Genomic DNA, 13,943 nt, shown 5'->3' with positions numbered 1-13,943 from the left:
CGGTTACACAACAAAGATTTCTACAACAAATGTATTAACCCAGTATCGGTGACTTAGGTAATACATGCATTGCTGGGGGGCAGGTAAATGTATCCTCTAAGTAATTTCATGATAATTCAAGTCTTTGACCAGTGATTACACATAGCCCTCCCAGCAAGTGCCTTAACTATGTGATCCATCTTATCAGTATTATACCTCGAGACTGCAGGCTCCACATCAATGAATTGAGCCTCTATAGTATTTGGTATGTGGCCAAATAAGTAAGCTGGGACAGTTTTACTTTTTTATTAGCAATTTACTTAGGGAGGCAGATTTTGTTAAAATGATGCATAACTACTACTAGTATGCCATTCATTCTTCTGCTCTTGCTCATGGCGCCGCCCTTCACCACGACTGCAGCCACCATGATTATGACCTTCATAACACTGCGCCTTATCTTTTGATTTGATTTGATTTATCTATTTCTAAAGCGCACGAATGCCCGGAGGCGTCTTGGCGCTATGACATGTCCGTAATCCTGAACTGGTCTTAGGTTTATGCAGTGAACAACCATGTTTTAATTTGCTTTCTAAACAAGTCCAAAGAAGGGCTGTTTTTTTTATATCTAATGGTAGTTGATTCCATGTCCTTGCTGCATGGACAAAGAAACTTCTTCCCCCCAGTTCGCACGTTTGAACTTGGGTATTGCTATCAGTTTTTGTTGGCCAGATCTAAGTAGTCTGTATGGTTCGTATTTCCTCAACTGCGTCTTTATGAAAAAAGGTCCTTTGCCCTGCAGGGCCTTATAGGTCAGACATAGTGATTTAAATTTGACTCTTTTGGCGACTGGGAGCCAATGAAGTTATGCTAATTTATGACTGACGGACTGAAACTTTGGTATGTCCAGGATCAGTCTTGCTGCTGCATTTTGAAGGCGCTGCATCTTATCTATGATTTTTATTCTGGCTCCTGCATACAGTGCATTTCCGTAGTCCAGGCGGGATAATGCTAGAGCTGTCACTACCGTTTTACGTGCATCTTGGGGCAAATATGGTAGTATTTTTTTTATCATTTTTAGTATTAGCCAAAAAGACGATGCCAGTTTGTTTACTTGGGCTTCGTATGCTAGCTTGGTGTCTATCATGAATCCTAAATCTTTGACCTTCTCCGAGGGGTCTGGGCATGTTCCCAGCTTGTCAGGCCACCAGTGTGGGGGCCAGAAGTATCAAGAAGTATCTGAGTTCCCTGAGTAGATTACTTTAATTTCCAGTACTGTGAATCACAACACTAAAAAGCTTTAACCGTACTTTAGCTAAAACTGTTGGCTTTGTCAGAGCATGTTTTCTTTAGTGCTAGTTCTTCGTTATAGAGGTCTGTAATGCTTTTGTAGTGATGATAATTCACACAAAAAACAAACTACCCTAATCTAAAAGTATCTTAAACTCAACAGTGGCACTTATAGATATCATTCAAATGTAAATAAGGAATGAAAGTGCTGAATTAACACACCACACTAATTTTTTACACATTTTTATTGTAACTACTCATGAAGATTACTGTCACATCTTGTAGTTTCAAATCAAACCATGTGAACAGGTCTCTGAGTCTTTAGAACAAACAAACGTAGACAAAATATAGCCCCGATGGGACCAATGGACTATATTTGAAATTCAACCTTGTTCGTTAAAAGAAACTCACACGTTTAATTTCCTTTGTGTATTGGGTTATTTTGTGGTTCTTTGTTCACTGACATCACTGTGCACACAGTTTGATTTGAAACTATGTGATATTTAATGATTTGTGACATTCATCTACATGAATGATAACAATTAGTAGAAAATTAGTATAGTGATCTACAAATTGACTATTGGAGAATCACATCAGATGCCGTGTGTTACTTTAGCACTTTCATTCCTTATTTACATTTGAATGATACCTATATGTGCCACTGTTGAGTTTAAACCTTCATTCCCAGGTCTTATGGGTTTATGGGCAGCTCTTGTAGCAACATTCCTAATCTAAAAGTAGGTCAGCTTCAAAAAGATTTAATATGTGAATAGTGGTAATAAAATGTTTGGGGGCCATTAACTAAAGTTTGCGTGGCTACTTGCACAATGCAATGTAGCACTACGCTTGCAGGCTTTTATAAGGTATGATAAATCGGGCCCTATGTTTCGTGGTGTCTTGCGCAATGCAAGCGCAGAATCTTAGTAAATAGAACCCTTGGCATTAACATTGTGCAGATATTGCTCTCTTTCGTGGACCTTTCAATTATAGGTAGTTCTATTACCATGCTCAAGAGTTTTCATTTTATAACAGTAGGAAGGATGAAAAGCAGAGTCGTCCCTTGAGTTTAGGATGATGAAGATATATATACCGATATTTCTCCTGCGCTACTGTGCCAGTGTTAAAGTGTAAAGGGAAAGGACACAATCCCAAAAATAGCAAAATTCATAATCTAAAAGTAGGTCACCTGCAAAAAGATTTAATATGGTAATAGTAGTAATAAAATGTTTAGAGGCTGTGGCTACTTGCAGAATGTCGGTTTTTATAAGGTATGATAAATCGGCCATATGTTTTGTGTTGTCTTGCGCCACGCAAGTGCAGAATCTTAGTAAATAGAACCCTTGGCATTAACATTGTGCAGATATTTCTCTCTTTCGTGGACCTTTCAATGATAGGTAGTTCTATTAGCATGTTCAAGAGTTTTCATTTTGTAACAGTAGGAAGGATAAAAAGCGGGGTCATCCCTTGAGTTTAGGATGATGAAGTTGTATATTCCGATATTTCTCCTGCTTTATTGTGGCAGTGTTAAAGTGTAAAGGGAAAGGACACAATCCTACAAATGTTTAGCTGCTGGGGTGGCCGGAAGTGGAGTCTGTTGTAAGGAGCGTTCAGCTTATTAGGTTCCTTGTTACAACACGTGAGATGCTTTCAGAATGTTGTCATTTGAACCAGGACAACTGGATGGGAGGCCTCGACGAAAGGGGCCGCTCTGGGAAGTACATCAAGTAAACTCCATAAATATATCTCATGTTTCGTCATTACTTTGAGGAGAGGAAACCGCAACAAAGTCCAGATCAAGTGGTAGGAAGTGTGTGTGATGTGCATTTAGCCCACACTTTAATGGCACTGGTCCTCACAGTGTTGGTAAACCCTGACAAAAGCAGACACGGGGACCGGTCTCCATAGCATGCTTAGGTACTTTTGACCGACTGCATAAAAAATACATAAAAGAGCAAATATATTTGCTTTGGTGTGCCGCATTATGAGATGGAGAGGGGACGTCCCATCGCCCCAACCCCACCTAGCATCGGTCTTGTGCTACGAACAGATGGGGTGGCTCATTTGGGGTAATTCACCTCCAGCTGGCTAAGCTGAGAAGTAGCAACCCTTATGATACCGCACCCAAATCCTCTCAGATTTCGTTTGCACCTGCAGAGATCTGTTTCCACTCTACACTCACAAGTCTGCTGGGACCGATCTGAACGTTCATCCGACAGAAGAACCACCATATAAGTTCTTCTTCACCATTAGACATGCAATAGGACTTCCCTGTCACAGTGATGGTGACAATTTTCATCGCGTGTTTTTGAAAACAGCTGAGTTACGCTGGCTCCAGTTCTGCTGCCCTTGCTCCTGCACTGGCAAGATTGAGCCAGATTACTGAAGAGAAACACGAGTCAAGCCACTCCCGAGGCCGAGATATGAGCCGGGATGAGAAGGGAGCCTCAGGTGTTCGGGTTTCCAAAACACTAGGATGATGTGCAAGAAAAGCGCTCAGTCACCATGAGAGGCATGACGCGCAGATGGACGAGCGCCTCTTCTTATTGGTGGGTGGCGCTGTCAGTCCCCTTCTCCCACCGCCCCTCCGGATATAAATACAGGCTCCGGGGGTTCTCTCTTCAGACCCAGCTCTGAGTTGTGTTCTTGCTTCAACAGTGTTTGAACAGAACGTGGCTCCGAGTCCAGCGCTCGCCTGAAAACTTCATCCATCTTTTACCTACAACTACCGCCGACAACCCCACCATCAGCAACGCCATGGAGTCCCAGGTGCGCCAGAACTACAACCGCGAGTGCGAGGCGGCCATCAACCGCATGATCAACACCGAGCTGTACGCCTCCTACGTCTACCTGTCCATGGTGAGTACAGGCGCCGTCTGTCCGTCTCGGCTCCCCATAGAGTAGAAACTGTCTGTCCCTACTATTCATTATGGCTGCAAGCTCTGTCCTTCCTCTCCGTAGTGAGTGCAAGTTCTGTCATTCCTGCACTCTCAACACCTAGCTATACGCCTTCTATATCTACCTGTCCATGGCTGGACAAGTCCCCAGAAGTGGGGAGGACTAACAAGGTTAGGCAGTATGCAAGTGAAATCATGACGCGTGCCATCACAGCTTATGATGTGACATTGCAAGTGACATCACAGGAAGTAACCTCACTGGAAGTAACATCACAAGAAGTGACATCAGATATTAAGAGCCCACACATATGTTTAACAGGTATATCATGAGTACATTTAAGCATATTATAAAACCTAACAAATTGGTCGTCTCACTCTCACATCTGGACAATCACCCAGACAATCTGCCGAACTGCCTCCAGCAAATTCACCACTGGATGTGCGAGTCATCGCTCAAGCTAACGGATCAAAGACAGAAGTCATGCTTTTGGGCAAGCAATGGACCACCATCCCCTCATCGGTCTGGCCAGACGTCTTCGGGGAAGTACCCACCCCGAAACAAGTAATTAAGACCTTAGGAGTCTGGCTGGAACCCGAGCTGTCTCTGAAAACCCAAGCAGCCAAAACAGCAGGCACCTGTTTTGGTCTCATGCGCTCCATCCGCAGAATCCTCCCACTACTTCCGCCCCTATCTAGGAAACTCTTGGTCCAAGGTCTGATCCTTGCGCGGCTAGACTACAGTAACACGTTCTATCTGGGAGCTCCTGAAGCCACTATGGCTAAACTTCAGCGTACGCAAAACGCAGCTGCCCGGCTCCTTATGAATCTCCCTTCCAGAGTCTCAGCCAGACCAGCGATCAAGGCCCTCCACTGGCTTCCAATACGACAAAGGGTAGAATTCAAGGCCCTGTGCACCGCACACAAACTTCTCAACGGTCTCGGCCCTGCTATCCTGAGAGACCTGGTCACCCCCTACAAGACCTGGTCACCCCCTACAAGGCCCCCAGGTCCCTACGCTCGGACAATGAGCGTCTGGCCAACGTCCCCAGACACAGGAAGGCACGCACCGGCGGTCGACGCTTTTCTGTAAAAGCATCCTCAGGATGGAACTCACTTCCTCGCCCCCTGAGGCTGGAACCCAGCCATCTCCTTTTCCGGAAAAAATAAATTGAAAACGCTGCTGTTCCCAAAATAAAGTCCCCTCTCCCCTCTGGTCTCCACAAATGCTACAGCGCGGGGATGCCTCCGGGTCACCAGGCGCTCTATAAATCGCTAAATAAATAATAAATAAATAAATGAGATATGGAGTTGGGGTTGTATCAAAAAAAGGTGGAGCAATCCAGACACAAAATATGGGCCTCAACCAATACATTAATTTTTTTAAGTCCTGGCACAAAGAAATTGGTAACAAGGAGAAGCATGGTAGTAGATTTGTTATGCTTAATTGGTTACAAAGTCTACATTTTAAAATATTTGATTGGGATAAGGCAGCTCCTGCGAAGGTGCCCAGAAAAATCTCAGGGATTAGTAATAATGGTGAGATAACTCTGGTGGTTAATGCACTTGCTGGAAAAATCTGTGTTTTGTAAAGTCCCACATTTGAATCAAAGTAGTAGAGAAGGTAAATGTGTCTCCTCCAAAGAACATCAACTTACACCCAGATGACAGATTTTCATGTTATGTAGATAGTAAAGTGGGTTACTGCTTTTAACACTAAGATCCTTTTGTTACCTGCAGTTCATACATTGTAATCGTTCTAAAAGACCACAGTGAGGTATGAGGGAAATGTGACTCCTACACCTTGTAACCCTCCCTGTCTCATGTAACTCATTGTGTACATTGATTTACACATGCACATGATTTATTGTCAATGTATAATGTGTATGTTACGTAAAGAGCTTTGACACCCTGCATTGAGTTGCATAGCGCTATAAAAGAAGTACAATAGTGCTATTGAAATTGTTATTTGTGTTAATACTGGGACAGACCAACACACCTGGCATTCTTACAGTGCATGCATCTATTATATACAGTGGCTGAAGAAAGGCAAAAGCTGCCTCTCTTAACCGCATGCGTGCGGGCGGAATTCCGCTCGCACGCTGAGATTTGCGGTATCGCATGTTACGTGACGAGCTGGGCTCGTCATGAGCGTGCGAGGAGGCTACCTCATGACGAGCCCAGCTCGTCATCAGCGTCGAAGGGGTTAACCCGTTGACCACGGCTGGAATTCCGCCGCGGTATGGGAGATTTATGACTGGACATGGTCAGGACGGCCCCCGGCCGTCCTCCGCACAGCTGTGTGCCTCTGTGGCATTTACATTTAAGTGTGAGGTTCCAGGCCGCCTCCAGTCAGGATATTCAAACAAAAGGAGGCCTGATGGCCCTCAACTTCAGCCCAGCTGGAGGTGAAAAAAAAAGCTCCCTCACTGCCTGCACATTGCTGCTGGGAATGAAAAGCAGACAACGTCCAGGCGCTGCTGAACACTTCCTGGTGTCTGAAAATTACGCCTGTGGGGCCCAACTTCTTGGCAGGGGGGATGGCATCCACCCTATGAAAAGAGTGGGTGGACGCCGTGTACCTGCGTGTACCCACAACTTGTGCCCTGTCCGTGGTGAGTACAGGCGCTGTCTATCCTTCTTTATAGTGAGTGGAAGCTGTTAGGCAGTGCATGTGTAGCCCTACGCCTGTCGCTTGTGCAGCCGGTAGGTGCTGTCACCTGTCTCAGATTGCCAGAATGGCACCCACCTTCAGCGGGTATCTCTACACTGGGGGCAGGGCTTTAAGTGGGCTGGGTCTCACGGGTGCTGAGCACCGGCAGTTTTTTTTTTTAAGGGGTCCTCAAAACGGGTCTTTATCGGGCTCTGTTTTGTGCACTGGCTGGCACAGGGGGTCTGTTTTTTTTCCGGACTGTATTGACCGCAGGCACATAATGTGCATGTGCTGACACCGCTCACTTCTCACTAGAGGAGAAGTTACAAAATGACGTCTTGCCGGGTGAGCGTTGTAGAAAAAGGGAAATCTTCTGAAGATAGTCCTTATCTCTCTGAATTTCCCTTCTCTTTTTGAAATTCAGGCGCAGAAACATTGTTGTGGTGTCACCAAGTGGAAGCTTTTTCAATACTATTATATACAAGTCATAGTTGCTGCTTATGTATCTTATGCAACCAACAACCATTGACAAAGACAATAGTCCTGACTCGTTGTAGGTATGATGTTACTTGTAGTATCATATATGTGGATGAAATGACAGAAACAGCAAAATACAAGTCCGGCTGCACACTATGCTAAGCACAGATTTTTAGCTTGTGTTTTAAGCCACGCCCTTAATTACATTGACCACACCCCTTTGAGAGACACCCCAGTTTTTTCATCCCACTTAAAGCCCTGACTGGGGTCCATGTAGCTTTGGGGGGTTAGGTGATTTGACCACCCACAGCTCCTGTGTAAATGACATTGGTGGGATGTGTGCACTGAAGCCGCCTTCAACATGGTCTGCCACCGCACACTACGAACACGCCTCTACAACGCCGGAATCCAGGAGAAGGCCCTAGACTGGACATCCTCCTTCCTATCCAGCAGAACACAGAGCGTCCGCCTCCCCCCCCTTCCGCTCCGGAGCCACCGGGATCATCTGAGGCATACCCCAAGGCTCATCCCTCAGCCCAACGCTGTTCAACGTCTACATGGCACAGCTCGCCCACGTCGCATGACGGCACGACCTCAACAGCATCTCCTACACCAACGACACCCAGCTGATCCTCTCCCTCACAAAGGACCCCCACACCACCAAAACCATCCTCCACGAAGGAATGAAGACCGTCACCGACTGGATGAGGAACAGCCGAATGAAGCTGAACTCTGACAAGACGGAGGTCTTCATCCTCGGATCCACCCCCTCAGCCTGGGATGATTCCTGGTGGCTGACTGCACTAGGAACACCCCCAACACCCACGACCACGCACGCAACCTAGGGGTCATCCTCGACTCTACCCTCTCCATGACAAAGCAGGTCAACGCCATCTCCTACTCCTGCTTCAACACCCTTCGCATGCTCCGCAGGATCTTCAAGTGGATCCCCACTGAAACAAGAAGGACGGTCACCCAGGCCCTCGTCAGCAGCAGACTGGACTAAGGGAACGCCCTCTAAGCAGAGGCCCGGCCAAACTCCTAAGATGGCTCCAACCCATCCAGCATGCCTCTGCACGCCTGATCCTCGACATCCCTCGCCGCAGCCCGATCACACCCCACCTCAGAGACCGGCACTGGCTCCCTGTCAACAAGAGGATAACCTTCAAACTCCTCACCCAAGCACACAAGGCACTCCACAACACCAGACTAGCATACTTCAACAGCTGACTCAGCCTCTACACCCCCACCCGCAAGCTCCGCTCCGTAGACCGGGCCCTCGCCACGTCCACCGCATCCAAAGAGTGACCACCGGCGGCAAATCATTCTCCCACCTCGCCGCCAAGACATGGAACACCCTCCCCATCCGCCTACGGCAGACCGAAGACCGTAAGAAGACTTCTCAAGACCTGGCTTTTCGAACAGTAGCAGCTTCCCCCCATGCGCCTTGAGAACCTCACGGGTATGTAGTGTGCTTTACAAATGCTTGATTAATTGATTGACTTGTTGACACAGGCAGGAGTGCACTGGTTGTGTTTTGTGCTGCTGTTGGCTGACTTTGGAAAGAGTGCCTAGATTAGATCAGCATCTCGCACATGAACCTTGCAAACTTAATTGCTTTGGTTGTGTAGGGGGGAAGTGGGGTTTGCAACGATGATGAATGGATAAAAACTTGAAATATTTGGTAGTAGTCAAAACTCCCCTGGGGGTCAAGCTCGAGACAATCTAGGCCCAGTGGAGTAATTACTGCAGCCCTGGGCAGGAGCAGTTACTTCATTGTTACAGTTCAAATCTATAGGTCTAGTTGTACTTTTCTCTCTCCTCATCCCACCGCACCCCCACTGTCTTAATTATGTTTCTGCAAGTCCACGCCAGCCCTGTACTTCGTGCTTCGTCCATGGAGAGAGGATGATGTAGCCATGGAGGGCCCTAGGTCCTTGCCTCTGTGTCTGCTGCGCCACAGTCGGAGAGCAAAGGCCTCTGATGTGCTTATACTGCATCCGGGTGTGCAGGAAGCAGATCTGTCGTCCTGCCCCGCCTCCATGATGGATTGGGACCAGCACTCCCATCAGTGTCTGCTTGTACCGCCCTCCCTGTGATAGCGTCAGAAACAAGTGGTATGATTACACCTTCAGAATATATTAACATTTTTGAAAAACTAAAATCCATGCTTAAAACTGTGGGGGTAAATGAGTTGCCTGAAATATATGGTGAGGTGCCAAACAGAATTCTTTTAAGCCCTCTCCAAAGTCTGAAAAGTAATACAGTAGTAGATCAGAGGGCAGATTAGGGTTGGAATGCAAAGCCATTCATTTAGGACATCTTTAGGTGCAGTATCCAATTTAGAGACTTAGATTATGAGCATAGCAAGTGCTAAAGAAACTGCCCTTGTATGGACTTTCCGTGAAACTTAAAAAGGGTAGCCACAGTGAATGCACTGAAGATCCCCATAGGACTCCACCTCACACTCCTTGTTTTCATTTGGTCTAATAGTTTCTGAACCAAGCCCCAGAATTCACTAATAGGGTAGATAAAAGCCTAGGTGTGGAAGAGATTTACATGGAGTTCAATAGTAAACTTACACCATGCAATCACTCAGTAAATAAACGTAGACACATGTAAAGAAGAGGACGCAAACCTACCAAAGTCTTCCAGGAAAGTGTCCTAGGAACAGCCAGCTGTTAAGAACTGCTGTTTACTGGGCACCCCAGTTGGATCCCCACCAGTAATAGGAAGAGTGATAAGAGTTTATTGTAGTTAAACAAAAATTGGAGATATTGACCCTGAGGAGTGAAACGTGTTCCTGGATTAAGGACACTGCCTTGAGACTGCCACCCGATGACCATTCACTCAATCAATGCTGTGATTGGCTACTGATATTCTCTCTGATTTTCTGTCTCCAGTCCTATTTCTTTGACCGTGACGATGTGGCCCTGAGCCATGTGGCCAAGTACTTCAAGGAGCAGAGCCACGAGGAGCGCGAGCATGCCGAGAAGTTCATGAAGTACCAGAACAAGCGAGGGGGGCGTGTGGTTCTGCAGGATATCAAGGTGAGTGTATAGGAGGACTGCATTGGTATACAAAATTAATTGTTCATTCTCTCAAATTACATCCAAGTGTAAAGCTAGTTCTGTGCCTCCGCAATACACCTATCGACATCTGGTATGGATCCAAAATACTGAGTGGCCACAATATTGTGACCAAAATATTGATAGTTAAGTATGTATAGATTTTCTATAGCTAGCTCTATATAAGTGTTTATTGACTATAGAAATAGCTCCAATGTACCTGGATGTGGAGTTAAGAATAGTAAATCTATAGTTACCTATTAGCAGTTACCAACTTAATATTTTTGTTTTTGATGTTGTGGTCATGATATTGTGGCCACTGATATTCGATACTCTATGGTTTTGACTACAACTCCAACAGCAAAAACAACAGGTGATGGACAGAATGCAGAACAATGTCATACATTCACCCCAGTACAGAGATCTGGGCCTAAATCCATAGTTTTTTTGCTCACCATGCCTTTCCAGTTTGAACCCAGCTATATGCAAATCAGCCTTGACCCTGTGCCCCATGGGAACAGTCCAGCCCGAACTGCCAAGCCAGGTCCTCCCTGGACTGGAAACAAGCATCCAAGGACCGGTTTCGGGCTTTCAGCCCTCATCAGCCTGGATAGCTTGATTCCAGTGGCATGGAGAGCACGGGACTCACGTCTGAGCATACCAGTCCCACTCGGGGTGACAAAAGCAAAAACAACAGGTGATGGACAGAATGCAGAACAATGTCATACATTCACCCCAGTACAGAGATCTGGGCCTAAATCCATAGTTTTTTTGCTCACCATGCCTTTCCAGTTTGAACCCAGCTATATGCAAATCAGCCTTGACCCTGTGCCCCATGGGAACAGTCCAGCCCGAACTGCCAAGCCAGGTCCTCCCTGGACTGGAAACAAGCATCCAAGGACCGGCATATAGCCATGTCTGAACTGGGGTGGTATAGTGGGCTAAAGAACGGTGATGGATCAAACCCAGATCTTTTGACTGTTTGATTGGTTCAGATGCTCCGTCCATCACCACCCCCTTTTGTACCGCTTTGACTACAACTCCGCCATTCCTTTCCTTAAACCTAACCATTAATCGAATTCTAACTTTACCCTGATGCTAACTCTCGACCTAGTGCAACTCGTGCTGTACCTTAACAGAAACCTTTGTGCTGAACCTAAATCTAACTTCATGTTAATCCTAAACCTATAGCTGATCTTAACCGATATCCCAACTGTAATCTTCACTCTTAACCTTGACAACAACAAAAATAGTCAATTTGCTTAAATATGAAATAGACTTCCGTCTATTGAATCTTCAATGTGGTGCATTCTTTGTATTGCTTTCTTTTATTGTCCTAATATAATCCCAATTGCACTTTGTACCTGCATAGAAGGAATCTACCTGAACCAAGAGATCCAGAGCGATCTGCCTGGTCACAGGAATGTCTTCTGTATGTGCTTTTTTGGGATCTTCATCACCTCTTGTGCTAATCCTGTTTCCCTAACTGGTCCTCAGCTGAATACCTCCTCACCACTTCCTATGTGTGCTCAGTCACAGCTTGTGGGCAACCAAGCTAAACTAACTCACTCTACAACTTTTACAGAAACCGGACCGTGACGAGTGGGTCAACACCCTGGAAGCCACGCAGGCGGCCCTGCAGCTGGAGAAGGCCGTCAACCAGGCCCTGCTGGACCTGCACAAGGTGGCCACCGATAAAGTCGACCCCCACGTAAGTGTCCATGCGCTCGCTTTTCATTAGGACTATGGTCTTGGTTAGTGTATGAGTGAGGCAATGCACTTCTCACCCCTCCCCCCATCCGCCCCCACCCCCACTGAGCACTGCATTGTCGAGGGGAGACCTGAAGACCCTTCAAAGGACTTCCCAGGGCCAGCTTCCTTCCACCCTCCTCTTCTGACCCGGTCACCCGCTAGACCCGGAAAGTAGGCACCATCTCCCTGTAGCTTGGTCTAGGAAGCATTTACTGCTTATTGCTGTCAGGTTCTTTCTCCCAGTAAGACACCTCACAAAAGGCTTTATATGGTATATGCCATTGCACCAATGCCAGGGCTGCTGCACCAGTAAGGGAGCCACTTAATAATTCACTCAAAGGCCAGAAAAATGTATTTTTTTCCTTTGTGTGGAGGAATGCTGCAGTACTAAATCCCAAGACTGTTGTTGGTGATAACAGCAAGGAGATGAACAATGTCCAGTCACCTCACTCAATCTGTCGCAACCTGAACATGTTTTATGTAATACACGCCATGAGGCCAATTGGAGACCAGTCTTTTGTTGCCAGCACACTAATAAGCTCCATCTTTTTCAATGCCAGCCAATCCAAGCGACTCTATGCGATGTAAGCTTTAGCATTTTCGCTTAAAAACTAAACTTCATAGGCTTACACGCTCCCTCCCTCCCCCACCCCACCAAAGTCATTGCAGTGGTCGGTTATCCACAGTACTGGTTGGCTGCCCTGTGTAAAGAAGCTTGTAAGCTAGTTACATATTTATAAGCTCACTGACTCGTCCCCTACTCTTAAGCAATTCTTTCCTACATTGGATTTTCAACACCAGTCCTACTCTTTTCCTTTCGGATCACTCTGCCATACTTTCAGCCATGTGTTTTCAACCTCTTTCTGTTTCTTTAGTCTCATACCCTGGTTTTGTCTCTTTTCACAGCTCTGTGACTTCCTGGAGTCTGAGTACCTGGAGGAACAGGTGAAGACCATCAAAGAACTTGGAGATTACATCACCAACCTGAAGCGCCTGGGCGTGCCTCAGAATGGCATGGGCGAGTACCTGTTCGACAAGCACACCCTGGGGGAGAGCAGCTAAGCCCCCCAAGAGCGAACACCAGCCTGCTGCACCCACTCCCCCCGAACCTGCATTCTTCCATTATTTACACGACTGTGACATCATCTGAAGGCATGTGTGGGACAGGGTTCTTCTATATGTATCCAGGCTACCTGCAGCAGCTGTGCTTGTCAACATGTTTCAAGAAATAAAGGTTTTCAGCATCTTACTCGTTGTGATGGCTTCATACATGGATGGGGGAGAGCAACACGTTATAACGTGTTATTTGTAAGGGACATGAGTGTTCAAGGCATGGGTAGATGCTGCGAGTCTAGTGCCTTCACACAGAACTTGTGAGGTCCTTGTACAGGATGCAGAGGGCGTGTAAGTGTCTCAGGCCTTTGGACAGACGAGAATTAATGGTGTCAGATCTGAAAATAGGAGCCAGGCATCGATATAGAGGCATGTAAAGGTAGAGGGCATACGTTCCACACATAGTCACAGAGGGTGCAAGAGTCCCATGCCTGGATAAAAAAGGAGTCTCAAGCTTCGGTACAGAAGGTGTGTATGTTTACGGCCCGGGGAAGGGACGGGTAGGGTCCCTGGGCTGTATGCAGAGGCTGAGGTTCCAAGGGCTGTGTGCAGGGGCTCGATTGTGCCAGGCCTCATTGCTGAGGCTGAAAGGGTTCCTGCCCCGGACACTGAGGGACATATTTACTAGGGGATTGTTCCACTAGAACGTTACTTCAACAATTTCCGATGGCGCAATGCTCTTCAACATAGTTGCAAAGTGGCATTAAGCCACTTTTTGTGATA

General features: G+C 46.5%; 1 protein-coding gene across 1 annotated transcript; it reads left to right on the top strand.

Annotated features, from left to right (window-relative positions):
- Nucleotides 1–3,892: 3,892 nt before the first annotated feature.
- LOC144770545 (ferritin heavy chain B-like) lies at nucleotides 3,893–13,356 on the top strand. The gene is made up of 4 exons (XM_078655149.1): nucleotides 3,893–4,122; nucleotides 10,191–10,337; nucleotides 11,941–12,066; nucleotides 13,014–13,356. The coding sequence occupies exons 1-4, from the start codon at nucleotides 4,021–4,023 to the stop codon at nucleotides 13,167–13,169; spliced, it is 531 nt and encodes a 176-aa protein (XP_078511275.1). The 5' UTR covers nucleotides 3,893–4,020; the 3' UTR covers nucleotides 13,170–13,356.
- Nucleotides 13,357–13,943: the final 587 nt, after the last annotated feature.

The sequence above is a fragment of the Lissotriton helveticus genome, chromosome 7, assembly GCF_964261635.1.
Source record: "Lissotriton helveticus chromosome 7, aLisHel1.1, whole genome shotgun sequence".
Taxonomy (NCBI): Eukaryota; Metazoa; Chordata; class Amphibia; order Caudata; family Salamandridae; genus Lissotriton; species Lissotriton helveticus.
The sequence above is the reverse complement of the archived record's forward strand: the minus strand, read 5'-3'. Positions and strand labels throughout refer to the sequence as shown.

Coding starts and splice junctions, on each gene's coding strand:
- LOC144770545 (XM_078655149.1), top strand. CDS start 4,021: ATGGAGTCCCAGGTGCGCCAGAACTACAACCGCGAGTGCGAGGCGGCC. Junction 10,338..11,940: donor TGGTTCTGCAGGATATCAAG/GTGAGTGTATAG, acceptor CAACTTTTACAG/AAACCGGACCGTGACGAGTG. Junction 12,067..13,013: donor CCGATAAAGTCGACCCCCAC/GTAAGTGTCCAT, acceptor CTCTTTTCACAG/CTCTGTGACTTCCTGGAGTC.